This window comes from Paraphaeosphaeria sporulosa (genome assembly GCF_001642045.1).
Source record: "Paraphaeosphaeria sporulosa strain AP3s5-JAC2a unplaced genomic scaffold CC84scaffold_8, whole genome shotgun sequence".
NCBI classification, from domain to species: Eukaryota; Fungi; Ascomycota; class Dothideomycetes; order Pleosporales; family Didymosphaeriaceae; genus Paraphaeosphaeria; species Paraphaeosphaeria sporulosa.
Genome location: NW_017253367.1, coordinates 2,044,776 through 2,072,189, shown reverse-complemented (window position 1 = coordinate 2,072,189; position 27,414 = coordinate 2,044,776). Strand labels below are relative to the sequence as shown.

At 53.5% G+C, this 27,414-nt stretch overlaps 13 protein-coding genes across 13 annotated transcripts; 4 read left to right on the top strand and 9 right to left on the bottom strand.

The window, feature by feature from the left end:
• Positions 1-300: 300 nt before the first annotated feature.
• On the bottom strand, positions 301-1,029 carry CC84DRAFT_1096953 (NAD(P)-binding protein; the record flags this gene model as incomplete). Its single annotated transcript, XM_018174691.1, has 1 exon — positions 301-1,029. One exon carries the CDS (start codon positions 1,027-1,029, stop codon positions 301-303), a length of 729 nt encoding a protein of 242 aa, XP_018033683.1.
• A 1,835-nt stretch (positions 1,030-2,864) lies between these two features.
• Positions 2,865-4,367, top strand: CC84DRAFT_1189221 (uncharacterized protein; the record flags this gene model as incomplete). The annotated part of the gene is made up of 4 exons (XM_018181036.1): positions 2,865-2,954; positions 3,003-3,138; positions 3,195-3,996; positions 4,049-4,367. The coding sequence occupies 4 exons, from the start codon at positions 2,865-2,867 to the stop codon at positions 4,365-4,367; spliced, it is 1,347 nt and encodes a 448-aa protein (XP_018033682.1).
• A 65-nt stretch (positions 4,368-4,432) lies between these two features.
• On the bottom strand, positions 4,433-5,719 carry CC84DRAFT_966533 (inosine monophosphate dehydrogenase). The gene has a single exon (XM_018188000.1). It carries the CDS (start codon positions 5,497-5,499, stop codon positions 4,501-4,503), a length of 999 nt encoding a protein of 332 aa, XP_018033681.1. The 5' UTR covers positions 5,500-5,719; the 3' UTR covers positions 4,433-4,500.
• A 160-nt stretch (positions 5,720-5,879) lies between these two features.
• On the bottom strand, positions 5,880-6,466 carry CC84DRAFT_1151796 (uncharacterized protein; the record flags this gene model as incomplete). Its single annotated transcript, XM_018176768.1, has 2 exons — positions 5,880-6,243; positions 6,305-6,466. The coding sequence occupies 2 exons, from the start codon at positions 6,464-6,466 to the stop codon at positions 5,929-5,931; spliced, it is 477 nt and encodes a 158-aa protein (XP_018033680.1). The 3' UTR covers positions 5,880-5,928.
• A 153-nt stretch (positions 6,467-6,619) lies between these two features.
• Positions 6,620-8,151, bottom strand: CC84DRAFT_968539 (uncharacterized protein). Its single transcript, XM_018188004.1, has 2 exons — positions 7,918-8,151; positions 6,620-7,832 (listed from the first exon to the last, which is right to left on the bottom strand). The coding sequence occupies exons 1-2, from the start codon at positions 7,998-8,000 to the stop codon at positions 6,695-6,697; spliced, it is 1,221 nt and encodes a 406-aa protein (XP_018033679.1). The 5' UTR covers positions 8,001-8,151; the 3' UTR covers positions 6,620-6,694.
• A 1,279-nt stretch (positions 8,152-9,430) lies between these two features.
• On the bottom strand, positions 9,431-10,273 carry CC84DRAFT_1167021 (uncharacterized protein). The gene has a single exon (XM_018179105.1). It carries the CDS (start codon positions 10,170-10,172, stop codon positions 9,528-9,530), a length of 645 nt encoding a protein of 214 aa, XP_018033678.1. The 5' UTR covers positions 10,173-10,273; the 3' UTR covers positions 9,431-9,527.
• A 618-nt stretch (positions 10,274-10,891) lies between these two features.
• Positions 10,892-11,894, top strand: CC84DRAFT_1198197 (uncharacterized protein; the record flags this gene model as incomplete). Its single annotated transcript, XM_018181552.1, has 2 exons — positions 10,892-11,019; positions 11,125-11,894. The coding sequence occupies exons 1-2, from the start codon at positions 10,956-10,958 to the stop codon at positions 11,892-11,894; spliced, it is 834 nt and encodes a 277-aa protein (XP_018033677.1). The 5' UTR covers positions 10,892-10,955.
• Positions 11,895-11,902: 8 nt separating this feature from the next.
• CC84DRAFT_1167020 (NAD(P)-binding protein) lies at positions 11,903-13,432 on the bottom strand. Its single transcript, XM_018179104.1, has one exon. The coding sequence runs from the start codon at positions 13,012-13,014 to the stop codon at positions 12,046-12,048; it is 969 nt and encodes a 322-aa protein (XP_018033676.1). The 5' UTR covers positions 13,015-13,432; the 3' UTR covers positions 11,903-12,045.
• Positions 13,433-14,880: 1,448 nt separating this feature from the next.
• Positions 14,881-16,986, top strand: CC84DRAFT_1125654 (uncharacterized protein). Its single transcript, XM_018175726.1, has 8 exons — positions 14,881-15,372; positions 15,422-15,510; positions 15,558-15,747; positions 15,800-15,921; positions 15,970-16,021; positions 16,067-16,289; positions 16,379-16,717; positions 16,775-16,986. The coding sequence occupies exons 1-8, from the start codon at positions 14,908-14,910 to the stop codon at positions 16,810-16,812; spliced, it is 1,518 nt and encodes a 505-aa protein (XP_018033675.1). The 5' UTR covers positions 14,881-14,907; the 3' UTR covers positions 16,813-16,986.
• On the bottom strand, positions 16,803-18,761 carry CC84DRAFT_966332 (uncharacterized protein). The gene is made up of 2 exons (XM_018187999.1): positions 18,638-18,761; positions 16,803-18,528 (listed from the first exon to the last, which is right to left on the bottom strand). Exon 2 carries the CDS (start codon positions 18,430-18,432, stop codon positions 17,032-17,034), a length of 1,401 nt encoding a protein of 466 aa, XP_018033674.1. The 5' UTR covers positions 18,433-18,528; positions 18,638-18,761; the 3' UTR covers positions 16,803-17,031.
• Positions 18,762-18,802: 41 nt separating this feature from the next.
• On the bottom strand, positions 18,803-20,344 carry CC84DRAFT_1125647 (PLAC8-domain-containing protein). Its single transcript, XM_018175725.1, has one exon. It carries the CDS (start codon positions 20,315-20,317, stop codon positions 18,983-18,985), a length of 1,335 nt encoding a protein of 444 aa, XP_018033673.1. The 5' UTR covers positions 20,318-20,344; the 3' UTR covers positions 18,803-18,982.
• An 842-nt stretch (positions 20,345-21,186) lies between these two features.
• On the bottom strand, positions 21,187-22,337 carry CC84DRAFT_966185 (uncharacterized protein). Its single transcript, XM_018187998.1, has 3 exons — positions 22,074-22,337; positions 21,608-21,989; positions 21,187-21,557 (listed from the first exon to the last, which is right to left on the bottom strand). The coding sequence occupies exons 1-3, from the start codon at positions 22,235-22,237 to the stop codon at positions 21,312-21,314; spliced, it is 792 nt and encodes a 263-aa protein (XP_018033672.1). The 5' UTR covers positions 22,238-22,337; the 3' UTR covers positions 21,187-21,311.
• A 205-nt stretch (positions 22,338-22,542) lies between these two features.
• On the top strand, positions 22,543-27,209 carry CC84DRAFT_1261886 (TIP120-domain-containing protein). The gene is made up of 3 exons (XM_018185108.1): positions 22,543-23,716; positions 23,764-26,143; positions 26,194-27,209. Exons 1-3 carry the CDS (start codon positions 22,875-22,877, stop codon positions 26,986-26,988), a joined length of 4,017 nt encoding a protein of 1,338 aa, XP_018033671.1. The 5' UTR covers positions 22,543-22,874; the 3' UTR covers positions 26,989-27,209.
• The last annotated feature ends 205 nt before the right edge of the window (positions 27,210-27,414 follow it).

Here is a 27,414-nt window from a genome sequence, read left to right as displayed (position 1 = left end):
GACAGTGTAAACGGGGCCTGGGCTTTTAGAGTTCAGACTTGGCGGAAGACAGCCCCGTCGCGCTAGAACAATCGAATATCTGTGCTTACGATGTGTCCCGCCATCGCAGACAGATATCTATCCGGTCTGTTGCTGCTATGACAGGGCTGTCACTGCTTATAGAGGAACTGCGAATGTCACCACGCTCGTCAAGATATACCGAGATCACGCAAGTCTGAGGACAGTCGTGCAGAGGTCGTGTAGCATCCATTGTGTTCCCTACCACTTCTTGTTGTCCCCTATGCGAGCCGTTAGCTCTGCTCACCACGGCATCTCTCTACCCGAAAACTCTAAGAACCTTGCTCGTCCATTGTCACGGTCGCCTTCCTTGTCCTCGTCTAAGCCTTGCACCATCTTGAGAATACCAGCCGCACTCTCGCGAATCTCAACACTTGCTCTGTCTCCGCCTAGCCTCGTCTTTACATGACCTGGATCCAAGCACGCAACCCGATATCTCCCTTTCAGCTCCTGCGCTTGATGCACGGTGAGCATGTTGAGCGCAGCTTTGGAAAGACTGTAAGCGGTCGCTGCCGCTGGTATTCTGCCGCTAGTGACCATCTGTAGGGATGCCATTCCACTGGTGATGTTCACAATGACGGCATGGGGCGCAAGGAAGGGGAGCAACACTTCAACGACCTTGGCTGGTCCCAGCACATTCGTTGCCATATTCTCTGAAAGCGCTTTGGCGGTCATGGAAGTAGCTTTGGCTTCAGGGTGTGCGACAACGCCTGCGTTGTTGATCAGATGCGTGATTTTCTCGTCGGATGAAAGGATGTGTCCAAGCGTGGTGCTGAGTGAGGTAATGGAGTCGACAGAGGAGATGTCGCAGATCGCGATACGGACATTGTTGCGTTCGTCCTGGAGGCGCTGCAATTCAGGTGATATGGTACGGACTGTGGCGACGACGACGGTAGAAGCGTCTGAAGAACGTTGATTGACAAGTTCGAGGCCGATACCTCGGGCTACGCCTGTGATGAGGAAGATCGACATTGAGGTCTTTCTCATTGGAACAGTGTTCTCACTAGGTGTTTCAGCTCAAATCTAGGAGAGTTTGCAAACCATGGCACAGCTCTTGTTTTAAGTTCGAAGGTAGCTTTGTAATGCCTTCGGTGAACTCGTACTACAACAGTGCGATTGAGGCTTGGTATAAGCGGAGATACTTGGGACTCATGTTATTCGCGCTTATTCTGCCTGTCACGCGGGTCCACAATGGGATCCGTCGATCGCCGAAACCTGAGAAAGTTCCTTCGGGCCAATGAATAATAAGTCGGAAATCTAGAAACCTTGAAACAATACAAATCAGATAATGGATATCGGGTTTAGCTGGTTTTTCGGTTGATGTTCATGCCTTTCGTTGACGCAGTCGTTGGCCAAAGTATCAGAAGGTTGCGATGGTAAACGTGTAGGACACGAAGAGAAGCATGTGTAATCGCTCGATTCCTCCACTGTTTACGCTTAGAGCAAAGCTTACGCTTTTGGCATAGGGCTCTCGAAGAGTATTACGAGATCAAGAGGGGGTAGAATTTTCGGAAGTGGGCTCGGTAGGTGTTGCTCCGTGACTAAGCGCCACCTGGGTTTCCACCCCACTTGCTAAAGGATCCGTATGGCGGAGTCTTCACAGCAAGGCGCTACGCGCATTCGTTCCCCTGACTCGCTCTTCATTCAGATGCACGCAGTCCACCTCTGTGCTGCTGTGGCGTGGTTTTGGATGTCGAATTTGCATTCTAGGAACACTGCAGATGGCATCAGCATCAACAGCCTCTATGTAGCTCACCTCTCAGTCCGATCTCGACTCGTCAACTGCATACTCGATTAGCTTATCTGACAAGAGTTGGCACAGTATTGAATCGATCTTTCACTTGACCACTCATGCTATTGGTAAAGTCTTGGTGTACGGCAAATACGAGAGAATGGCCTAATTCAGGGTGTCACGGCAAGAATGTAAAGGCCCGACATCTTCCTAGTAATGAACAAGCCTTTTGGTACCCCGGAGTGCACTTCCGCAATCGACACTCGTGAACTCGGCATGTGTGCTTCAGACTGCCAAGATCGATAGGGGTAGTGGCAGCTCGAACAATGTCGTTGCCACATGTTCACATGCGGTAACGTTCTTCGCTACGCTTGCCCTCGCTGCATGATGGTCTCTCTAGCGTACCATCCGTAACATGCTAGGAGATCAACATTTCATGGTAGTTCCATGTCAATGATGATCGCACTGAGATTGCACCAGATCTTCTCAACGGGCATCGACAATTCACAACTTAGGCATGGGAATAATGCAGGTTTGGTAGCACTTCCGTGGGTCAATCCACCCCAAAGACACGCCCTCCAAAGTCTCTTATAGTAAAGTCCCTGAGTTCGGCATTGAAGTGACGCCACATCGGCGACTATCCCACTGCTGGTGCAACTCTATCGCCTAGCGCATGGATAGCGCCCGCGGGAAGGCCCGGCAGTAAGTGACCTCCTTCGAACTATTAGCGAATGGCATTCGCAAACTCTAAAATGCCCACAGTTCAGCCTTCGAATCCCAGTTGCCGGGGAAGTGTCTCATAAGCGATGGAGGTCAATTAAAAGCTCAGGGCCACACTAACATATAGTGTCCATATCTTGACGTGCACTGACGTGCACCGTTATAAGGGACGTCGATCGCCCAAATTCCCCCTGTGTACATCATCGGTTGCAGTTCGCTTCTATCTCGCTAAACCCGTCGTATGCACATCACCGCGGAAGAGATCTTCTGATGGTCCAGGGATTTGGTTCATAATTAGGGCTGGTTGCCACGTCCCTGCGCACACGTAGGAATTCTTCTCCTCGAGACGTCCGTTATGGGGTCCTTATGGCGAACGTTGATTTATATCTACCTGCTGGGGTTTGTGTGGGCTGCAGTAGCCCAGTCCGCACTTCCTGAGTGCGCAGTAAGTTCATTGCGATCCACAACACGACTGTGTTGCTGACTTTGATAGCAAACATGCCTTCTTATGGCGTTCGGCACGAACACTTGCACAGTAACTGACCTGGACTGCATCTGCACAAATGATGTTTTCCAGAGCAACGTTACACTCTGTGTAGCGAGTAGCTGCGCGATTCCAGATCAACTAGGTACGCTACACAGCGACACAGCGACACAGCGACGATGTTGTATTGACCGATGTCAGCGACCAAGAACAGCAGCTTAACCACCTGCGGAGCTCCCGTTCAAGATCGTGGCCCCAATTACGTCGCCTTGTCGAACACAATGTTCTCGATTTCCGCCGGTTTCGTCGTCGTCCGAATTGCATTCAAGGTCCTAGTGTCGAGGGTCGATATTGGCATGGATGACTGGACCGTGGTGGCTACTACGATAATTTCTATACCTAGTGCGATTGTAACGGTCTACGGAACTGTCGCTAACGGTTTGGGGCAACACATCTGGACACTGAAACCGAACGAGATTACGTCCATGCTAAAGTACTTTTATGTCATGGCCATACTATACTTCACGCAGACTGCGCTCTTGAAGCTCTGCTTGGTATTCTTCTACATTCGCGTCTTTCCTACCCAAGGCGTCCAGCGCTTGCTATGGGCCACGGTAATCTTCGTAGTCGTGTGGGGCATGGCCTTCGTCCTTGCCGGAATATTCCAATGCACACCCGTGCATTACTTCTGGAACAAATGGGACGGGCTCCATCAAGGGCATTGCGTCGACATCAACGCGATCACGGTCACCCACGCTGCTATCAGCATTTCCTTGGACGTCTGGATCCTCGCAATCCCCATGTGGCAATTGCGAGGACTGAGGATGCATTGGAAGAAGAAAGTGGGCGTCGGACTGATGTTCTGCGTCGGTACTTTTGTCACCATAGTTAGTATTCTGCGATTGCGCGCCTTGATGGATTTTGTGGTTTCCTCCGACGCGAGTTGGGAGTTCTACAATGTGTCGGTTTGGAGTACGATCGAGATATGTACAGGCATCATTTGGTAAGCCAGCATCTGAGACATCGCAGAAGAGATTCATGCTGACGTATCTTAGCTCTTGCCTCCCGACTGTACGCCAGCTTCTCGCCAAGCTGTTCCCCATCATCCAGGGTTCCTCTGCTCGCAGTCGGAACAAGTACTACAATTACAACAGGAGCGAGGAGCTCCAGAAGATTGGTCGGAGCAATACTTCTCATGATGTCCGCATCGCGACCATAGCTTCTTCGGGTGATAATGGATCAGCAGAATTTAAGGACGACAGGGGAATCGTGGTGGAAACATCGTACACGATCAAACGCACCCAAGGTGATATGGATGAAATCAGTCTGGTGTCGCACGACGACAAGAAAGCCAAGGGAGGCCGCGCCGTGTAGCTTAGCTTAATCGAGCAATTCGACCATGATGATATCCATAGAATGACAGCGACTCACGAACAAAAAGAGCGATGTCCAGGACCGAGATTGACCTCATGTGATATATTCGTGTTAAGCAGACGAGGCACCTTCATCACAACTTCGCTTCGGCTACCACAAGTCCGTGCGTCTTGCTGAGTGTGTCCATCGCTTCCCTTTCTAATCTCTTCGCCAGATCCTCGCACGTGGGGATGTCATGGATCAGACCAGCACACATTCCCAGACTCCAGACTCCAGCATCGACATCGCCAGTTTCATACACGCCTACTCCTCTCTTGCCGCTCATTAGATGTGCAACGTCTTTGAACTCGACGCCCTGCTTGGTATTCTCGATCTCGTGCACTTCCAATGAGACCTTGTTCTTGTGCAATCGACTCGTGTTCCTGAACTTCCTAAGGCAAAGCACTGTGTCATGCTCTGTGGCCTTGACGATGGTTTCCTTGACGTTCTGATGGATAGGCGATTCGGCTGTACACATCCATCGAGTGCCCATATTGATACCTGCCGCACCAAGGGCTAACGCTGCAGCAACCTGTCTTCCGTTGGCAAATCCTCCGCTTGCAAGATACGGAATCTTCAACTGTTCCGCGCAAAGGCTAAGAAGCATCAATGAAGTTGTGTCGTATTCCCCACCATGTCCGGCGCATTCGATACCATCAATGGAAATGGCGTCCACACCAAGCTTCTCCGCACGTAGAGCGTGCTTCAACGCCACGCACTTGTGAATCACAACGACACCATTCTCTTTCAAGAATTTTAGGATCGGCGACGGGTCCCCGGCCGTTTCAATCACGCGGATACCCTCTTCAACCGCAACTCGCGCGTACGCCATGTAGTCCGGTTTCACGATTGCTGGCAGTAGCGTGATGTTTACGCCAAACTGCACGGCTGAGGGTTTGAGCATTGATTTACATCTGCGAATTTCTTGGCGTAGTGCTTCCGGAGATGGTTGGGTGAGAGCAGTGAGGAACCCTAGGCAGCCGGAGTTCGCGACGGCAGAGATGAGTTCAGCTTTGCCAACCCACATCATACCGCCTTGAACGAGAGGTATTCGGATACCCAGGGTCTCTGTAAGCCAGGTTTTGATGGGCATTTTGATGGTTCGTGAGGAGAGCAGAGAATGTAAGGTTGCGCGCGCAGATGTCGTCGTTGTCAATGTTGAATGTGGGTGAAAACCTGCAGGTATTTCGCTTGATCAAGGTAATGTTGAAGTAAACCGACAGTGACAGAAGCTACGTGAGATGCCTAGGTGAAGGTATCGTCTGAACAAGCAGGAGCGAGTCAGCGGGCGGAGATACGAGTCAGCGTCTACTTGCCGAGGTACTCGGTAAGCACGTGATCATATCTTCCGAGCACCTGCCTTTCATCACGAACATGAACGTTTTCGACCAATGCTTCCAGTGGGCAACTACGTCTGTCTTCTTGCATAATAATTTTTGCGTAAGCTCAGATAGCAGTCAGTCCGCATTAATGGCCAGACTGACGTCCTATAAATGTATTTCTTCTGGGCGTCTTCCGATTCCTATAGCTTCGCCATCACCCTCTCGAACTCGCGCTTATCCGGAAAATCATAGTACCTACAGTCATCGCTCACTCCAGGAATATCTTCAACAAAGCTCATTCTGCTTTTCCTCCACTGCTCGAAGTCGATCCTCCAGTCCCATGCTTCGTCAAATAAGCCCACATGGACAATGGATATGCCTGGGACGCGGAATGAGCGCGTTAGGATTGGTGATCCGCAATGCGAGCAGAACCAACGATTCACGATTCCACCAGTGTTGGTATCGGAGTCGTCATGCTGTTTTAGAAGATCTTCGCCACTGGTGAACTTGAACCTCTGCAGAGTATCAGTATACGGCCGTTCGCGAGAATTCTTCGAGACGGGATATACAACACACCTTGTCCGGGAACCAGGCCTTCACAGTGTAGGTCGAGCCATTGTTACGACGACAGTTGGTGCAATGACAAACCGCGCAGTTGATGTCGGGCCCAGTTGTTTTGAATGTGACTTTCTTAGACAGGCACGAGCCAGTCCGCGCTTTATCAGAAGATACTGACATGATTAAAGTCAAGTCCACATGCAGTTGGTGACTTTGGTTGTCTGAAAATGGTTGTAACGTTATGCTACTCGGTGACGTAGCTCGCGATCCACTCCGATGGCTCCTATTTGCTTTGTTCCAGGGGCATTTCCACGACTCACGACAATATATTCATGAGAACAACATACAACGTGTAATTTATGACACAGTAGGTGTCATCCTCGTCAATCGTCCATACGACGGCTCCTACTAAACCAGAACATACTCCTTCCAATTTAGATCTGGTCCTGCTGAAGCTAGAAGCTTGTTGGTTTTATCCTCCAACATACCGTCCTGTATATAAGCCGGTGCAACCAGCCGCCAATTCGACTCGACTTTCCGAATGAGCATGGGCACACTGGCCCCCTGAAAATAGACGATACGATCGGAAATTTGAAGAGCTCGAGATGCGATTCCCAGATAACCTCTTTCGGTTCTGAACATGACTTTGCGGTCCAAAAGTGATCGCATGAGCTTATGAAAGAACCGGACATCCCCTCCAATGTACTCGCCACCGAGTGTAAGACCGTCCTCCTGAGCGCATTTGCCTGCCCAGTACCCTATATCGGAGGCACTGTATCGCGCGTTTGGAAGAGTATCAGAATTTTCTTCGAAACGTTTGAGGCCTTTAATCCAATATGCTGATAGTACTTGGACAGAAAAATCTTTCGCGAACATTTTCAGCGGACTCCGTGTACGCGGCCACGGTTTTTTTATGAGACCAGAAAAGAATTCTACTGGACCCTTGTGCTGACAATGTTTCTCTAGCATATTCAACGATCCTAGCAGTGTCTTTATCTCACTTATTCGATTGTCATGGTAGCGATCGGGGAAAGCAACCGAATGCTCTTGAATCGTGTCCACTTCTACACCCCCAAGTGTTAGGCGACTTCCATCGATTACCGATATGCGCAACATTGTTTCCGGCTCTGATAGTACAACGTAGTCGTCCCATGATGCTATTTCACTTATGGGTTGGTTGCAAGACCAATCAGGCACCCATGATGGAAGGTCTTTGATCAGGCTCTCGCCTGTGATCGATCCAAGGATGTGCAGTCGAGCGTCGTGAGCTATAGCGGCAGCGGCAGCCTCCCGATAGACTTTTTCGGTCGATTTCGAGTAGTCCGGATTTGGCAAACATGCTCCCAAAACTAAAAGTAAGCCATGGATTGCGAATATCTTGTCTCTAGGGTCAGTGGCGTCAAGTTTCCGTGTTCGCAGAAGCATTGCCGTGCAATTGGTGAGTTTTGTTTTCGGCAGGGCGGTCTGCAAAGCCTCCCGAGAACTGCTCTCCATCGTGTCTGCTGAGGGACGATGAGGTTTGTACAGACGCACATGTCGAATGTACCTGAGAGAGTGCAAAGCGTTAGTATGTGTACGTGTTACTTCGATTCTCTTGCAGCGATGGTGAGATGTAACTTTTTCGAACTCACCTCCACATCTGTCGATGTACCTGTGTTCTGTCCAGACTGTAGTCCACCCTCGTGTAGTCTTTGACTAATGTGAGGAAGTGCATGAGCTGGTCTACGGATATCGAATATTTGCCAGAAATGATCTTACACTCATGAGAAAAAGCAACCTCTTGCACTGGCCAAGTGCGTGAAAACCAGGAATTCTCAAAAAGCACTTTTAGGCACGGCAAGTTCCGCTGATAATCACCTAAGACAATGTCAGAAATTGACTTCACCCACGAGAAGACGTGATTGACCTTTGGACACCCATGTCTTCCTCGACAAGTGCCGAATGAAATTCAGTGCGCGGACATGTTCTGGTTGACTATCCCCAAGCCAGACTATAACACGCTGCGCTTTACTATAGACCGTGCTCATCATGCCCACTTGGTGGTTGCGCTCCTGGGGCGAAGTTTGATCGATGCTAACGAAGCGAGAACTTTCGTCAGCAATTTTGATAAGATTCATTGAGCTTAAAGCATGTCGCTGCCTACCAGATTGAATCAACCCAAATATACCTCGATCTTGTCCGCTTTCTCAGCCGATGCAGAGCTATCGAACAATTTCTTGTTATGCGGATGAACTGGCTACCAATCCGGACTCTCTCTTCCAGCTTTGGATCGCCCCAAACGTATGACAAAGCTTCATAGGCATCGCAGGATTCCAATGGCTTTTCTATAACTCTGCATCGTATCGTAGAGTCGCTTGGGCCTGGAAGCAGTTCCAAAATACGAATAGACATTTTGTCACATAGCGGATGATGTTGAAATTCCCCTGCGGAGGTTTCATTCCGACCTATGGCAACCATTCTGAATGGATCAAATGAGTTTGATCAGGCTGTCTAGGTCTGCAGGCTTTTGTGGAACCTGAAGTTCTGATAGGAATTAGTATTATCACACTCTGTCTCATATCGAGAGTAGACTGTGGAACGAATTTTCCCTGGTGCGTGACGTCTGCTCGAATTGAGTGGCTGCGTCCCTACTTGTGGGTTCACAAGATCTTGGCTAGGCTGACCGGAACGTGGCTCAGCTCGAATGCTGACATGTGGAGGTTGCGGCTCTAACGGAAATGAGTTCGAATGGCCGCGAGCTAATGGATCTACATGCGCAAAGCTGAATGTACAACCTCTTTCAGAAAACGTCTACAAAGCGTGGACTCAGTAATGTCTATGGGTGCAATGGTGGGTTGGCGTTCGCAGAACGAGCACACTCGTAGTCGTATCGTATCAATTGAGGAGAGAGAAACACGCTAATGCCAATCAGGTTTACCGTGCATAATATTTGTGCATTGCTAATCCCACACGACTCGGTGGGGTATTAATCAGTAATCCGAGTGCATGTTCCTCCTACAGTGAGAGTCAATCAGCCCTAACTCACAACCGCCTCGTGAACCACATAGGTTTGAAACAGGTAAACCTTAACGGAGACTTAGGATCACAGATCACAATTGATTAATAGAGCAATACATATCGAACAGGCTTTTCGCGCCATATATGATAGTCAGCGATAGTTTTGCCAAATCTAGATATATATGGTAATTGCTCGCAAGGACTGAGCCGCACATAGACTATCAAGGCGCTATGGATTGCTACTCTACGCTATCAGTTCAGCGAGGAGGCCTACAGCTGCTCCAATGAAGCCAGCATTCGATGCGGTGTATCTAGCAGCAGCACCAGTGTTCTCTGCAGGTGCAACGGCACTACTCGATTCCGAAGCACTGGTATGTGTAGATGTCGCCAACGTAGCATCTGCGGAGCCGCCCTTAGTTGCAGCAACACTCGTGCTCCCCTTCGAGCCTCCATTCGATGTTGGTGTAGCATCCGCACTGGCACCCAGTTTGTCCACTCCGGCCGTGACAATCACGGGCAGATGCGTGACGTCGCTGTATGTCTCGGTACTACTCCCAGGAAAGTTGGCCTCGCTTCCACTCGCGCTCTCTTTGCAGACGGCTGTAACTGTACCGATACTGCAATCTGCAGTGGCCGTGAAGTCTTCGTCGCCAGGCTCCGACATATCCATTACGTATGTCGATGGTCCATATGTGAGCAGCTGTTGGGGGAAAAAGCCGCAATCACTGGTGGGTGCGCATGCAAGCGCGAATATAGTCTGTGAGGGTTCCGCAGAAATGACCGAGGCATAGAAGGTAGTGTCACCGTAGCCAATGAATGGAAGTGTAACCGTCTTCGTCTGAGCAAGCGCGACGCTCAGCAAAGTAGAGATGGTCAACAGGGAAGCCATTATGTGTTATTAATATAATATTAAGAAAAAATACTCCTGATGTGGGCGTAATGAATGTGGGTTATGTGTAAAAGAGCGACGACTGCGGTGATTGAGAAAACAATGAACGGCGATCACTGGCGAGGGCTTGCTTTAATTACAGATGATGGCCATGTGCGCGCTAGTTAAGCCCCGTTTGTGCCAAAACGACCTGGGAAATTCACGATTGGCTGCCGCATTAGCCTTTTGGCTAGATCGCACAAATGCTGGCACGCTTGGATCTTCATTGTCGCACGATTCTTTCGTCAGTCCCATGTATCTTTCATTCCTCATGGTTTGCAACCCCGAAAGTAACTTTCCAGAAGCATCGTACAGCGTGCTATAAGCCTTTCCTGCAAAGTACCCTGCCGCAACAAAGGCTGATGCCGTAAACTAGAGGCCATCACCCCGTCGAAACTGGTTATCCAGGACGGGACAGCACAGCGGACTTTTATCGTGTCAACGTCGCAACAGCATCTCACAATGTCGAATTCGTATTCGCGCACATTTGACCCGAGGTATGCGAAGCCCCGGGTGTCGATAGCATGTGCTTTGATATGTCAGATACCTAATTTATAGACGGATGCAGTAGGCTAGCGTGCTAATATCAGGAAGCAACAGTTTGAGCTGCACTGCGAGATCAGCTTTCAGCCACGATGTATAGTTCTTATATTTGCCGCAATAAAGTGTCAGTGTGCTATCACCCGGCAGGATCAACAAAAATTATGGGTCCAGCTTCTGACGAACATTCGATGATTCTTAGGTATGCTTTCTGCCTTCATCTACAACAGATTGAGAGCATCGGCGATCGTTCATATCCTGTGCAAGGGTGAGTGAGGCGGAGGCTACTTCACAGGCACTACGTCTACAGAAAGGGTATTCCTTTCAACAAGTGCCCTTCCGTCAAACATGAAAAGATTCTCACACAATCTAGCTCTCGTCGCTGCCCTAGCCACCACTTGCTACGCGCACTGGACTTATGACCGGATCATCGTCAACGGTCAAGTGATCGGAGAACCTTGGCAATATGTCCGCCGGCACTCCAATGGCAACAACTTCCTCTCAGATGTTACATCCAACGACATGAGATGCAACATAAACGGCGGCGTCTCTGGTTCGAATACTTCAACCTACGCTGTACAAGTTGGCGACCTACTTGGTTTCACCATCAGGGACACATTTGGACACCCTGGACCCCAGCAAGTCTACATCTCGAAGGCGCCCGCAGCCGTGAAAGATTACGATGGCTCAGGAGAGTGGGCAAAAATATACACGCTCTCCAACTGCGTGACCAAAGGATGCGGAACCGGCGATGGCATCGTAAAGTGGGCGACATATAGAGCGCAAACGTTCAATTTTAAATTACCAGCCGAAACCCCAGCTGGCGAATACTTGCTACGTGCGGAAGGGTTGGCTATCCATGCGGCACAGAAAAGTAAAGGCGCTCAGTTCTACGTTGCCTGTGCGCAAATCAAAGTCATGGGCAATGGCACTGGACTACCTGCACCCACGATAAGGATTCCAGGGGAGTACACGGAGAACTCGACTGGTATTCTGATCCCGATGATCTGGAGTAAGATCACGGACTATACGAGTCCTGGGCCGAGGTTGTGGCCTGAAGGAACGGAGGAAGCGCATATGCTCGATGGGAAGGTCAAGGAGTCAGACTCAAGGCTGGCAATCGAAGACAAAGTCAAACAATAACTTTCAGGTGAATCCGGCATGTCCCCATGGCATACAAAGCAGGGCTATAGCAGGGCAAAGGGCTATGGACCACGATATGGCAATACAAAGAGTAGTGGTTCGGGATGCCAATCTCGTCCTACTGCGAGGCAACCGTGCTGTTTATGAGGTACTACTGTTTCCACTCCCTGCTTGTTGTCTCGACAAACTCCTCGTAACTGTCCGCCTCTTTTCCCAACAGCACAACTTGCTCCTTGTACTGCTCCTCGGTCATACCAAATGGCATCTCCTCAAAAATCTCATACATGAGCCTCACGTCTCTTCCCCATGCATGACCTACCTTTTTCGCGAAGCGAGGCTCCCATTCGTCGAGTGAAGCCTTGTCGCTGAGGGTGGGGCTAATATCTCTGCCCAAAGCCTGCGACCACAACCGCGCAGTGTCTTGATTGGTATACGTTTGCAGACTGCCGATCATGATCTTCTTCCCGCCCCACTGTTTCCCATCATCTTCCAGAGCCTTCACAGCTGCGAGTGCGACATCCTTCTCTGATACGCGGCTCACACCTTTGCTTCCGAGAGGCTCATCAAACAACCCTTCCTCAAGCATCTCGCGCTGGACACTAAGGTCATTGCTGAAAAACAGCGTAGGGCCAAGGATTGTCCAGCTGAGCCCTCCATTCTGTTCTCGCGGGAGCAGTCCGTGCATAATTTTCGCCTCGACGATAAACTTGACGGCCACGTGTGCGCAATAAATGTCCTTGAGGAGGCCGCTCTGCTGTGCCTCCAGGCTAAGATCACTGGCGGCAGACACGTAGACGAGGTGTTTTACTGTGCCAGATCGTCTTATACAGTCCAAAAAGTTGAAGGTGGTGAAAAGCTCGTCGGGTCCGGTAAGGCAGAGGAAGACTGCGGTCACGTTGTGATCCTTGATAGCCGCTTCAACGAACATGGGGTCCTGAACGGAGCCTTCCAAAATGTGCACTCTGGACCTGTCCACATTGGCCGGCATTGAAGATGTAAGACGTGCTGAATTGCTGGTCGGAAGGACAAGTGTGGGCTGAGATGGATGCGCCAGGAGCAGCGGTATGAGCCGCATTCCGATGTGGCCGTTGGCCGCCGTGATAAGGTACGAAGGTGCCATTGTGATGGCTCAAGTCTCTTTAGATTGTAATGCAAGCGAAAGAAGACTCGATACTGTATCTTATAGTCTCCAAAGGCCTGTGTACTAGTCGTATATGCTAACCAAGGTAGTACAGGGAGTACTAGGTGCTTACGTGGTAGACCCAATGGGTGAAAGGTTGCGCCGACCGCAAAGCACAAGCATTTCGTACATACGAGACGTGCTACTCTGGCTTATCTATCTTTTCAGCTAAGTGGCAAGATCTGGAAGTTCAAAGTAGAGCAGAACACGACAGGTACGACTGTGTATTAGGCAACAACAATGTCGATGTCCAAAGGAAACCTATCTTGGTTTTTTCGTTCCGCACCCAAGCATGCCATGCAATCCCTAAGATACCATAGGTATGCCACGCGCACATCACCCTTTGGGTCGTTTGAGGAAGGAGGCATTATCAAGCAAAGCGGACGGTGTCGGCCGCTGTAGCTGAAGGCGGCCGCTGAAGTGGGGTGGATTATTAAGTTCGGCATTATTCCCGGATCTCCGCATTGAGCCGAGTGATCTCCGCATCGCCGCCAGCACTTTCTTCTCCTCCCAACCCCTTGCCCTTCTTCCCCAAACCACCGCTGCACCCATTTGCATATGCCCTTTGCAGAATCCCAATTCATGCGCGACACTGGCTTCTACTTCCTACGTCATCAATTCTCCGTCTCTGGGGAAGCATGTCGGCAACAGCTACCGAGCTGGGGAAATCTGGGGTGCCTTAAAACATTGCAGCAATTGCATCCCCAACATCATCCGGCAATGAAACAAAGGCCCCACTGCCGGCCTTGCCAGCCCGCAAGACACCACGTTCCACGGGCCAGGAATTGGGATCGTGGCGTAGGCTTCTCGAAACAACCAAGCAATCTTGAGGCTCTGCATCCCCTCGACCGACAATCTGGATAAAGCTTGTATTGATGAAGATGGCCCGAACGGGCACGCTATGACAGCATCCTCGACGCCCAAAGCCATCCGCAAAGGGCGATCATATTACCGCGATTATTGCTTCCGCTCTTGAACGGTACTACCGCCCCGCCATAGTGGCAGCACACGAGCGGCAGTCGTCCTCGTGCCACTGCGGAGCCGACAGTAGCCTTGGTTGCGAATCTACGCACTCCCGGCATATGCGCGTGGCCTGTTCGACGCACTGCATCTGGCGATGAAGTTTATTTCGACCTTATCTGGAAGCGATGTACCTTCTCGTACTGTTCGGCTCTGGACCAGACCTGCGCTCAACGTGGTTGCTTACTCCCATGGCCCCAGCTGCAATTGCCGTATGTTCAGCTGCGCAGTTCCTTTCAACAATGCCAGAAAGAGAGAATGAGGTGAGAAGCCAACATCTGAGCCCTCCAAATTTCCCTATGTAGCTGAAACTTGTGGAAATACGCCACAAGCCCACCTGAATCGAAACAATAAATTGTGCTACTTCGCATGCACGAGCATGCTCGTGCCATATATTGACATTAATCCGCCGAGTTGATTGGCGTGCCCACCCTTGTCCCTGCTCCTTACAGCAGTGGCAAGCGTTGCACGAACCAAAGTCCTTGTCATTTAGAGAAGTACCCGTGTGGTACACACGTACTATGTAGCATGTGGCATTATCAGCTCGCAGTTGCCTGTCAGTATACGCGCACTGAAACCCGAATGGTGGGGCCTGCGTACGAGCCACTGATTAAAACTCGCGCTCTGGACATACGTGATGAGCAATCACCTCTCCAGTACCCCTGCGGCGACCTTCTCTCGCTTTTTTTCTGACTTCCGAATTGTGCTCCGAGCCGTGTTGTGCGCGAGCGAATCATGAGCGATGAATTACAACGTCACGTTATCGGTGCTCGGAGTGCCAGCGACAGCAGCATCGATGATGCTGAGAAGGGGATGTGTGATAGCACGACCGAGTTGATGGTTCCGTCACCATTCGTGTACTTGGGCCAGAAAGGGTCGCGGGGTTTCGATCCTCATCTTTCTCCCGTGTCCCCAATTCACGAAGGCATCACCCCTCTCTCCAGCGTCCCGGAACTCTCACTATCAAGGCCAGCTGCAAGTCCTCAAAATAGCGATGTTAAGGTCGTTGATGTCGCTGTCAAGAAATCTAGCCCGCCGAAGCCAATGATCAGCAAGTGGATTCTGTTTGAGCTCTGGTTCAACACCTACCGGAAATTCTTCACCTTGGTCACCCTCCTCAACTTGACCGGGATAGTCTTGGCTGCACTGGGTAGATTTCCATATGCTGAGAACCACCTGGGTGCTCTAGTGTTGGGCAACCTGCTCACCGCTATCCTCTTCCGCAATGAGCTGTTCTTGCGATTTTTGTATTTTGTATTCATTCATGGCCTACGAAGTGTGAGTTTTCCACCTTCTCATCTTCTCAATAGCTAACGTACTACCATAGTGGGCTCCTTTACCCATCAAATATGCTGCAACATCTGTACTGCAACATGTGGGCGGTATCCATTCTGGGTGTGCACTTTCAGGCGCTGCGTGAGTATCATCGCTCTCCATGGAAAACGTTTCCTAACAGCACACAGTTGGCTGATCTTCAAGATTGTCGATATTATCCGGTACCGCGCTGTGCAGCATACGGCTGTCCTCGTTAGCGGCATCATCACCAACATTTTCATCATTATTTCTGTCTTGAGCGCCTTCCCTTGGGTTCGCAACACATATCATAATGTTTTCGAGAAGCACCATCGCTTCATTGGGTGGTTAGGTCTCGCTGTAGGTCCCCTCTTGAACTGCTTTGTCACAGAATGACACTGACGTACAGAAGACAACCTGGATGTTCGTAGTAATGGGCAACATATACGACATCAAGACTGGAGAATGGAGATCAGATGCCAACATTCTAATCAGCACGCAAGAGCTCTGGTTCGCTGTCTTCATGACAGTCTTGTGCGTCCTATACTCCTTTCTGCAAGGCAATTTTCTCACGTATGCCAGTATCCTCATTCCCTGGGTCACTCTCCGCCAGGTCCCCGTAGAGGTCGAAATTGTACGTATTATGCTAATCCAGTCGTACTTGGTTGACACAGTCCAGCCATCTCCTAAAGTAGCCGTCATCCGTTTCCAGCGCGGCATGCAGCAAGGCCTCCTCGGCCGCATCAGCCGCACCTCCATAATGGAATACCACGCCTTCGGCATCATCAGCGAAGGCCGCGACTCCCCCCACCACTACATGATCTGCGGCGTGCAAGGCGACTTCACGCGCGCGCTCGTCGCCAACCCGCCCAAAACAGTGTGGACGCGCGAGCTCAAGTTCGGTACGACCCGCTTCCCTTTCCACTTTCACATGCTCACCCTCCCGCACCACCACCCCCTTATCTGCACCGCGCGTACTGATCCTCTCCAGCCGGCGTCGGGCACGCCTCCGCCATGTTCCGCCGCGGCATCCGCGTCTGCACGGGCACCGGCATCGGCGCCGCGCTCTCGACGTGCATCCAGAGCCCCAACTGGTTCCTCATCTGGATCGGGTCGGACCAGGAGCGCACGTTCGGGCCTACCATCGCGGGTCTCATCCACAACAACATCCCGCCTGACCGCATGATACTGTGGGATAGCAAGAAGAGGGGCGGAAGGCCGAATACAATGGAGCTGCTGAAGGATACGTGGGAGGCGTTTGGGGCGGAGGTTATCTTCATCACGAGTAATATGCAGGGGAACGATGAGATGATGCAGGGGTGTAGGGCTGGTGAGTTGATCCATTTGATCCCGTGGTGACTGACCGAGATGCTGACGGCTTTGGTAGCGGGGCTGCATGCGTTTGGGACTTTGTGGGATTTCTGAACGAGACGGGAGGGACTCTGTGAATGGACACTGCATTGGATTCATCGGCGTTGGTGGACAGGAAACAGATGTGCTGGTGTAGATGTGATATATACTTCTTAGACAAGGGTCGTTTGTGATATCGATACATACATCATATGATAACATTGGCCAGCTCGCAAGGCTCGCCTGGTCTCAATAGTATGTGTGGGGATTTCTACCATCGCGCAGCCACTCATCCTAATCAAAAGGACTCACCTGCCACTCATCGCTACTGTAATGTACCACATCCACTTCATCGTCACTCAAGCTTACACCACCAGCCTCGCCTGCATCCAAGGTCTCGCCATCCTCGCTACTGCCGCCTGCTTCCTCTTCGCTGTCCTCGCGCTTCCCCTCCCGCTCAGACAGCTGCGCTCTCAAGCCCTCGAGAATGGCACTCATCCTCTGCTTCAATTCCGCATTCCACACCTTCTCCACCTGCCCTTCCATCTCCGCAATCTTCGCCCTCAACTCCTCCGCCACCTCATCCATCCCCTCCTCCTCTTCCTCATCCGCCCCAGGTCCCTCCTCAACCTCCACCCCCCCAAACGCACCCGCAAACTCCCTCGCCAACTTTCCACTACTAATTGCAAACACCACCTCCTCCAGTCCCTCCCACACCTCCGCCTTTCTTCCCGCCTTACCCCCGCCCACCTGCGCCGATGCAGCGGATGGAGGCAAGAGCACCGCCCTCCACGCCTCCGCAACATCCACCACCGGATTCCCATACGCGCCGCAGCCCCACGCACCCAGAACCACCTTCCTCGCGCCCTTGCCGACCGCAACACGCAGCACAGCCCGCATCTTCGCCTCGACCGCCTTCCTGTCCCTGGCCCCCAGCCTCCCAGCCTCCCCTTCGAGGTCCGGAAACCGCAGCATCCCCGCGCTCACGACGTCGACGTACCATCTCTCCGCGGCGGGGATGTCGCCCGTGCTTGAAGAGAGGGGGAGCGCGTTCCGGAAGACGAGCACGTCGCGCGTGAAGACGGCGCCGCGCTCGGGGAGGCGGTAGAAGCGCTCGTGCAGCGAGGACAGGAGCGTGGTGCGGGTGCAGAGGAATTCCTCTTGGGAGGTGGCGCCGGCGAGGACGCCGCCGCCGGGGCGGAGCGGGGATGCCATGTTGAGGATGCAGGGGTTTGGGTGGGTGCGGGCCCGGGTGCGGGGATGGGGGAGGAGGGTGGACGATGCGGTGAGGGTGTCGGTTGCTACGACGCGGATTTTGGGGGCATGGGGAGCGTGTTGCGGTGGCGGTGCGTTCTTCGCAGGCGGTTTTGCACGAGGTGTCGAGTCCTCGGATACGGACGCAGCGTCGACCTTGGCTTTCCGCCGTCCCTGGCCCTTGCGCTTGATGTATCTCGCGTCCTCTGCAGCATCGTTGTTCTGCTGCTTTCCTGCCTTCTCTTGCTCTCTCTGGGCTTGCACATAGCCAGGCCCAGGATCGACGACAAGCTCGCTCCCCTCAGCGCCCTTCCTTGCTCTTGCATTGGATGCTAATATCCCCGGGATGACTTTGTTCACTATATGTCGTGCCTGCTTCGCGCGCATGTCCTTCCTGATCGCAGGTGGCGCAAGCCCCTGCGACTTTTCCGTGCGGCCCATTTTCGCGTCGATGGTCGAAAACAGTCGTTTTAGCTACGATGCAAACGAACTTTGCGTGCGAATTCTTTCCGACGGCAAATAGCTGGAGTTGTGGTGCTGAGGTTCGGACGTCATTTTGTGTGTACACCGTGATGGTCGATGACGAAACTTTGGGGCAGGTCTAGCCGAGCCGCGGCGTGTACGGAGTGCATCAATGACGACCTACCTTTGGCCTTCGAGCATGCGGATTCCAATGGTCCGAACGTAAGATAAAAGGTGCTCGGTGATACGCGTCCATTATATGCTGTTTTGGACGGGTCTGGTTGGGGCATGTCTGCTGCTCGTTGGGGGCGTAGAAAAAGATGAGTTACGCGAGATCTGGGATCTAGCTCACTGTAACATTGCTATGCTATGCGATTCCATGCTCATAAGCAGGTGCAGGTACAGACTAAAAGAAAAGACATTTGGGTATCGTAAAAGAGCGAGTCTGCCATCATCTCCACCACCATCCCCCCTACCACATCGTCCTCTTTCCCTGTAAGTCCCCTTCACCACCTCTCGCTTTTTAAATTCAATGCTGCGGCACATACGCCATCTGTCCCACGCTCTTATATCCTGCCGCGGGCCCCGCATGCTGTCTCTTCGCCTCCTCCCGCCCCCTCACCTCCCGCTCATTCTGCACCGCCACACAGCAACAACAACACACGCTCCTCACGCAGTCCCCCCCGACGTCGCCCTCAAGCTTATACACATGCCGTACCCGCGCCCGCTGCACCATCGGATACACCCACCACAGCCCACAACTCACCGCCATGAGCAGACAATGCCCGTTCGTCGCAGAGTACCCTAGCAGATCGGTTGGATCCTGCTTCGCGCTTTTCTGTGACAGGCGATGCGCGGTCCGCCCGTAGAGGATGCACGGGCAGAACAGGCCGGTCAGACAGTCTGAGGAGGGTGTGCAGAGGGAGGAGGTCCACGCGTGTTTCGCGCCGGACGGCGAGAGATCCATGTTTGGGTGTGCGACTTGGCCAGGCTGGTGCAGCGCGAAGTCGAGGCCGTTGGGGCCGTGCGCCGAGTCCGGGGAGAAGATGCCGCCAGGCGTTTTTTGCGTCGCAGACACATTACCGTTGTGTGGAGAGTAGGCTTCGTGGGCGTAGGAGCGCGGGGTTTGGGGGTGGAAGTCTGCGGGGTCTTTCTTGATGGAGGAGGGGGTGAGGGGGGCCGCGTGGGTGGGGTCCGCTTGCGCTGGCATTGGGGGCATGGGTGGCATGTTGTTAATATTGCTGTGGATGTTTGTGTTCAGGGGGGAGAGATTGCTGAGGTTGCGCGCATGCTGGGTGTGGTGTTGCTGCTGCGGCTGCGGCTGGCTGGTGTATATCCGCGGCGGATCGGTGGGCGTAACTGGGAATGCTGGAGAGACTGGGGACAGTGGGAGGGCGCTGGGGTGGTAGTTATGTGGCGATAGCGGAGAAACGGGTGGCTTCTCCTCATATGCTGGGGATGTGGATAGATACGAAGTTTGCGGCACGGGCTGCTGGGGGTGCGACGCGGAATAATTGGCTGCGCCGACGGGCTGGAAGACCGACTGGGGCCGAGGATCGATTGGTGTTGTAGGCGACTGCGGCTGGTGTGTGGGCGAATGATGCGGGAGGGGCGGAACAGGCTCGCTCGGCGATGGGATGTATTGAAATGCTAGGTGTTCTGCTGGCGTCTGCGCATAGGAGAAGACGCGGTTGTGGCGCGCATCGATGTTCGTGTTCAACGGCGTGGTGTGCTGCGGTTGCTGCGCACTTTGGTGCGCTTGGATCGGTTCCTCTGGGGGTGTTGACGGTGGGATTTGCCATGAGAATCTCTGATGCTGTCTGCCGCTGCTCTGATGTTGATGTGGGTTCTGTCGAGGATCCATGTTGTAGCGCAAGCAATCGACTACCTCCTCTTCGCCCAAATGGTACTTTTCAGATCTCGACTAGCTGATGGTAGGATGGGTCTTGTCGTGTCGGCTTGTCCAAAATTGTGTATGGGATTCGGAGATTTCAGAGCTGCGGAGTAGTACGTGAGGCAAAGTAATGCGATCACTCGGGGGCTTGAGGACTGATATCTGGTCGCCACATCGCACACCCAAGACATGCATGCCGACTGCCAGGTCAGTCCATACGGATCCATCTTCCCAGGCGCCTGTAGCCTGCATGCGCGCAGCCCATTGGCGCCTCACAATGAGACCGACCTCAGTGCGGCAGGATGATGACGGGGCCAAACTTTGTGTTTGGCCAATGTCCATGGCCACCGCTGTGTGACAGCGTGTAAGCGCCCGGCAGCTCGTCGGGAGGCTCGCTTCGTTCCTGGCGTCGCCCTGGGCCGGCCAATCACGAGCACGAATTGCCAACCTCGTATCTGCAGCGTCAGGATGGGATCGACTTCGACTCGATTAAAGAGTCAAGGCTCTTTTTGGTTAGATGCTTCCCGTTTCACGCTTGACTTTTGAGAGGTATAACCATATAATCATATGAGGCTGAGGTGAGATGGGACGGTAGTAGCGGCGCAGATGGACGATTTTGCAGCAATTGAGAGAGTAGCAGTGCGTTTGTTTCGAAGACTACGTGGGTGCTGATTTCTGGATCAGGAGACGGGAGGAACGTTTCGGTCCCGTTCATGCTGGCCCCTGCGAGAGCTACGATGAACTGCACCGTGCGGTAAAGACAAAGCTACGCCTGCGAAACAACTGCATGATAGAATAATTTGCTCAACAGCTCTCGCTTCAGTTTGCATAGGTGCGCAATCTTGGAAGAATAAAAGGCTGAATTAACGGCTGGTGCAGATCTCGCAATATACACAGGGCGATCGACCAGTTGCCCGCGGGTAGAGGTAGGTGAGAGACAAGCGCGACATTTTCAGTTGTCACCCTACTCGTCCTTTTCGTCCTTTTCGTCCTTGTCCTGCTTAGCCTTTCCCCGCTGGTCGCTCTCGGCGCCCGGTCGCTCGGTAGAGACGGTACCCTTGAGCTTCGCGGTCTCAGCAACACCCTCGCCCTTCTTGCTCTTCTCGGGATCATCGTGGATCGCGGAGGTGTGCTTAGTATCCGCGTTGGACAAGCCCTCCTGCTTGCCGGACGTGTCGGTGCTGTCGCCAGACGGCTTGCGCGAGTGGGGCTGCGGCTGGTTAGCTTGCTGATGCGGATGCGCAGACTGTGGTCACGAACCGTGTCATTGTCATCGGGAGAGTTGGATGACTTGTCATCGGCGGTGGCGTGGGGAGACTCGTCGCCCTTCTGCTTGGCGAGATCCTCCTTGATGTCTGCCGCTCGGCCCGAGTTCTTCTCCCCCTCGAGCTCCTCCTCCGTGGCGCCCTTTGAGGCGTTCTTTGCCTCCTTGTCCACGGTGGCGCCGCCAGCCGCCGCGTTGTCACGCTTGGGGTCCACGGAGGATAGATCCGAGTCGTGCTTGTCGTTCAAGGCCTCCTCGGGCTGGGTGGTCAACTTGTCGGGCAGCGCATGCTCCTCCTCCTCGTGCGAGCCGTGGCTCAGATCCTGGTTCAGAACGACATAAAGAGCGGCGCCTGTTCCGGCGAGGGAGGAGACGATCCTGGGGCGTCCATCAGCAAAAGTCCGGCGAAGCGCGACTTGCATTGATCTGGGGAGTCGAGCAGATTTCTCGGAATGCACTTACCATGGCAGATCACTCTTCTTTGCCTGGCCGTGGCCGTGTGCCGAGGCGTACGTCCTGCGCTGGACGGCGCGCTGCAACGGCTGGACGACCTCGGAGCTGCGGATGTACCGCGCCGACCGGGCAATTGAGGACGCACGAAGCGTGGTTGACCTGATGAAAGACATGGTGGAGCTGCGGAGATACCAATTGACCCGGGCGAAGAGCAATTGATGAGTCTGTGAGGGACGCGGAGCTGCAGAGGTCGAGGCACGGAAGATCAGGCCAGTGGCTGGGAGACGTCAGTGTGGATCGTGCGCGGGCTTAGTGGGCAAATGTGCAGGGATGAAGCTCCACGTGATGTCGAACTGGACTGCTCACGCCGTTGATGGTGCGAGAGCGAAATCGAACGAAAGCATTTTATGTTGTGTGTAGCTCATGTTGTATGGCATTAGAGCTTGCAGCCTGGCTTCTGGGGCGTCAGCCTCTTCCTCTGCATTCTGTTGCTGTTGGCTCTCCGCGGTGCTCTGTGCGCGAGCTCTCTGTTTGGGACGAGCGGCAGCAGGCAGCAAAGGCGATTCACTCCCACGACGCGCCTTTGCTCCGGCCCAGCTAGGCACCACATCTCGCCTCGCACCTCTCCATAGCCCTGCTTAAATATCACGACATTCCCTCCCGCCGCGTGCCTGCCTGCCACAACACGCGCTGCGCACTCGACCCCGCCAAATACCCCGCCACGCCACTGCTGGCAGCTCGCACCTCACATAGACCCAGCATCTGCAACGCCGTGCCCTGCGAGTCCCCTTTCCCGCACACACGCCCACCATGGCGCCGTCGTCGTCGGTCCCCCCGAATCCGACCGCTGCCAACGTCACGCAGCTGCTGCCCAAGCTCCAAGATGACGACCCCGACTTTCGCTTCATGGCCCTCAGCGACCTGCACGACATGCTGCTGCTGGGCCACGCCGCCTTTCTACAGTCCGACAACCTCGCCTGTGCGAAGACGGTCGAGGGGCTGTTGAGCACGCTGGTCGACAGCAACGGCGAGGTGCAGAACCAGGCCGTCAAGTGTCTCGGTCCCTTCGTCAACAAGGTCCCGGATAACATCCTGTGTCCCATGATTGAGAAGCTGTCCAACCTCCAGACCGACAACACAGTCGACCAGTCAATACCTTCCCTGGCCCTGCGCGAGGTGGTCATCTCGTTGCCCCGTCCCGTCGCCGGTGGGCAGCGCACCAAGCAGGTCCAGGATGCATACAACGCCGTAAGCAGGGTCTTGATACCGCGCCTGGTCGGCTACCATGTGGTCCTCCCATCCCAAAAGGGTTTGCCCAGTGTACCAAAAGGTATGCTGCAGCTCGACCTGGAGAAGGGCACCGACAGCAACGCCATCGACGTGCTCACCGAAGTTGCCCGCTGCTTCGGGTCCATGTTGCAGGACGCCGAAATCCATGCCTTGCAGAAGATCACGCTCGAGATTCTCGAGAACGATCGGGCAAGCTCCATGATGAAGAAGAAGTCTGTCACCGCCATCTCCACCTTGGCCAGCTTCTTCTCCGATCAGCTGCTGAGCTCCTTCATATCGCGCATAATCGAACACCTACGCGACGTACACCTCACGCGCAGCAAGCGAAAGCTTTACATCACGGTTCTTGGTTCCATCGCACGGTAAGTCTTGATCTGCTGTTCATGAACAAAGTCACTAACATGCCTAGATCGGTCCCGCGCAAATTCGGACCATATCTCAAGACGTTAGCACCCTTCGTGTTGAGCGCTTTAAGTGCGCAGGAAGTTGATGAAGAGATGGACACCTCCGACGATGAGGGCGAGCGTGACCCTGAAGTCGATGAGGTGCTCGAGGCAGCGCTCATTGCATTGGAAGGTTTCCTCGCATCCTGCTCCTCGGACATGCGCGCATACACGGCCGAAACCATCGAGGCCACGACGCGTCTTCTGAAATATGACCCCAACCTTGCCGCAGACGATGATGACGACGACGATGATGCCATGGCTAGCGACGACGAGGACGGCCTGGACGACGACGACTACGAGGAGGAGACTGGCTTCGACGATGATGAGGATGCGAGCTGGAAGGTGCGAAGATGCGCTGCGAAGGCCATCTACACGCTTATTTCCACACGAAGCAATGGCGATCTTCTAGAAGACGGAACCCTGTATGGCCGCGTGGCTCCGGCTCTAGTCGCTCGGTTCAAGGAGCGAGAAGAGAATGTGCGCCTTGAGATTCTGTCCGCGCTGTCAAACTTGGTGCGAAAGTCTGGAGATGGTCCTGCACCCGTGAAATTTGCCGATGAACATCCCCAGGGTGGCACTATGTTGCCCCCGCCCACTCGCAAACGTCGCCGTGGCGGAAGCGATGTGTCGATGCTCGATAACAGCCACTTGAACCTTGGATATGCCTCTCCAGCCCGGTCAAGCACGCCCACTGTAGGCCCGCGAGCAGATCTTACCAAGCTCAGTCCCGAGATTGTCAAGGGAGTTGCACAATTGCTCAAGCAGTCAGCATCGCCACCATCGACCAAGCAGGCCTGTATTGTCCTGATTAAGGATATCATCATTACTCAGCGCGGCGGCCTGGATTCATACTTGACCCAGATTGTGGACCCAGTCGTGGAGGCTGCGAAGACTAGCGGCGGCACAACCAGCAGTGCCTCCGCTACAGCGAACAGCTTGCGCATCCAGGCACTACAACTCCTTGGTGCCATTGCTGACACACACCCTTCTGCTTCTTTCCAGCCATATCTTCCCACGGTCGTACCCGCCCTAATATTCGGAGCTCGCGACAAGTACAGCAAGCTCTCTATTGAAGCTCTGGCCGCAAGCGAACAAGTAATCAAGGCTTTGACACCTCCTCGCGGCCATAAGACGGGTTCTCAAAACCAAAAGCACCTAGAGGAGCTGCACGATGTACTCGTCACCCGCATAGGAGCGAAGGACGTGGATTTAGAAGCTCGTCGAAGCGCTATTCACGTGCTCGGGGTTTTCCTCGGACGCAGCTCTGGCACGGATCTGCTATCTCTGCAAAATCGCGTATCAGCGCTTGAGCTTTTGGCCGGCAGTCTCAAGAACGAGCTTACTCGTCTTGCATCTGTTCGTGCAATCGACTCGATAGCCGAGCACACTAACGCAGAGGGTGAGCTATCTACGAAGTGGGTGCGAGGCGTTGCTCTGGAACTCGGTGCTCAACTCCGGAAAGCAAGCCGTGCACTTCGTGGTGCCAGCCTGAGCGCCTTGCGAACACTGGCAAAGAACCAGATATCGCGTGCACAGCTTGATGACCAGACGAAGTCGCAGATCGTTGAGTTGCTTCTGCCGCTTCTGGACTCCTCGGACCTGCATCTGCTGGGCCCGGCTCTTGTCATCCTCAAGACCTTCGTTGAGGACAACGCCCAGGCCACAGTTACTCCAGAGCTGATCAAAGCTCTATGCACTGTCGTTCAGGGCTCGATTAGTGGTAGCTCGCTGGAGGCTCTACTTGCCTTGGTGCGTACCATTGGTGAGAAAGGCGCAGGAAAGCCACTCATGCAGGCTCTGCTCAACGATGTCGGCATTTCTGGCAATGCCGAAGTGGTCGGAAAGGTCATCGGCAATCTTCTGGTCTTCGGCGGTGGTAGCTTGGGCATCAAGCTCGAAGATTTTGTCAACGAGCTTCAAACGGCCAAGGATGATAGACGAAAATGCCTCGCACTTGTCGTCATGGGAGAAGCTGCGCTACGCATGGGAACGCAGTCGTCTATTGACCCGCAGCTCTTCATAGAGTATTTCTCTGCCAAGTCTGAGTCAGTGCCTCTGTCAGCTGCCGTGGCTCTAGGCCGGGCCGGCGCTGGCAATGTTGGCAAGTACCTGCCCGTCATTCTCTCCGCCATGGGCAAGCCAGCTAGCCCGCAGTATCTTCTCCTGCACTCCATCAAGGAAATTCTTCAGCAAGACACCGAGTCGGAGATCTTACCCTTCGCGTCGCACCTGTGGAATAATCTCGTCGCGGCCTCCCAAGCCGAGGACAACAAAGCTATTGGCTCCGAGTGTATCGGTAGGCTTACGATCATCGACCCGAAGACTTTCCTACCGCAACTCAGGGTAAGTTTCTGCTCAAACTCGATTCGATTTCGACTAACAACGTGTTTCAGGCCTTCCTTGGTGATCAAAACGTCAGCGTGCGGGGCATGGTCATTTCAGCTCTGCGATACACCCTCGCCGACACCGATGAGGCATATGACGAGTACCTCCGACCGATCGTCGTACCTATGCTCATCCAGATGCTCTCTGAAACTGACCTCGACAATCGTCGCCTGGCCCTCACAACCTTCATGTCGGCCCTGCGCAATAAGCCCGACATTATCCTGCCTGCTCTCGAGCAGCTCCTTCCGCTCACCATGAATGAGACCGTGATCAAGCCCGAGCTGATCCGCGAAGTCCAGATGGGGCCATTCAAGCACAAGGTAGACGATGGTCTGGAGATTCGCAAGAGCGCATACGAGACGCTTTACGCTCTACTCGAGAACGCCTTCTCACGGCTTTCACCCACCGATCTTGACGACTGCTACGACCGCATTGTCGCCGGTATCACCGATGAGCACGATGTTAGAATCATGTGCAACCTGATGCTCACCAAGCTGATGCACCTCTCGCCCGACCGAACGCACAACCGCCTCGAGGTCATTTCCAACTCATTCCGCGCCGTTCTTTCCATCAAGCCAAAGGACAACGCGGTCAAGCAGGAGCTGGAGAAGCTTCAGGAAGGCTGCAAGGGCGTGCTCAAGGTGTCTGTCTTGCTCAACAAGCAGATGGGCAGCGAGGGCGGTGTGCAAGGCCAGGACGACCCTCAGCTGCGCGCGTGGGCTGGTTACTGGGATTGGATCAGCAAGGAGCATTCAGCTGCGCTGAAGGCGGCTACGGATGAGTTGAAGGACCGCGATCACTAGGAGTTGCCCGCGTATAAACCTGCACCTCGGCAGGCTGGGAATCAAGGGATAACTAGTCACAGTGGGATCAGGGAGGTCAGTAGTTTGGTTGAGTAATGCATTTGCACAGCGTGGTTGGCATGAATATGAGTATGAGCATGCATGGCGGTTCAGGTAGATGGTCCGCGAGGCTAAAAGCGAAAGCAAAAACATGTGATATCCAGAGCAGCTCGCTGTGCGTGGTGTCCATCTCATCCCTCTCGACCTTAGTGAGCAAGCGATGCCTCCGCCATTTCCTTCCAAGAGGAACCAGAATCAGATGTCGTTCTTGAGAGAACGGATTCTGTCACATCCTGGACTGGAAAGTACAACGGTGATTCCATTCCAGGGTTCGTATCACGCATCAACGTTCTCGACCATGTGCCCAAACACAGAGCCTTGCTTACA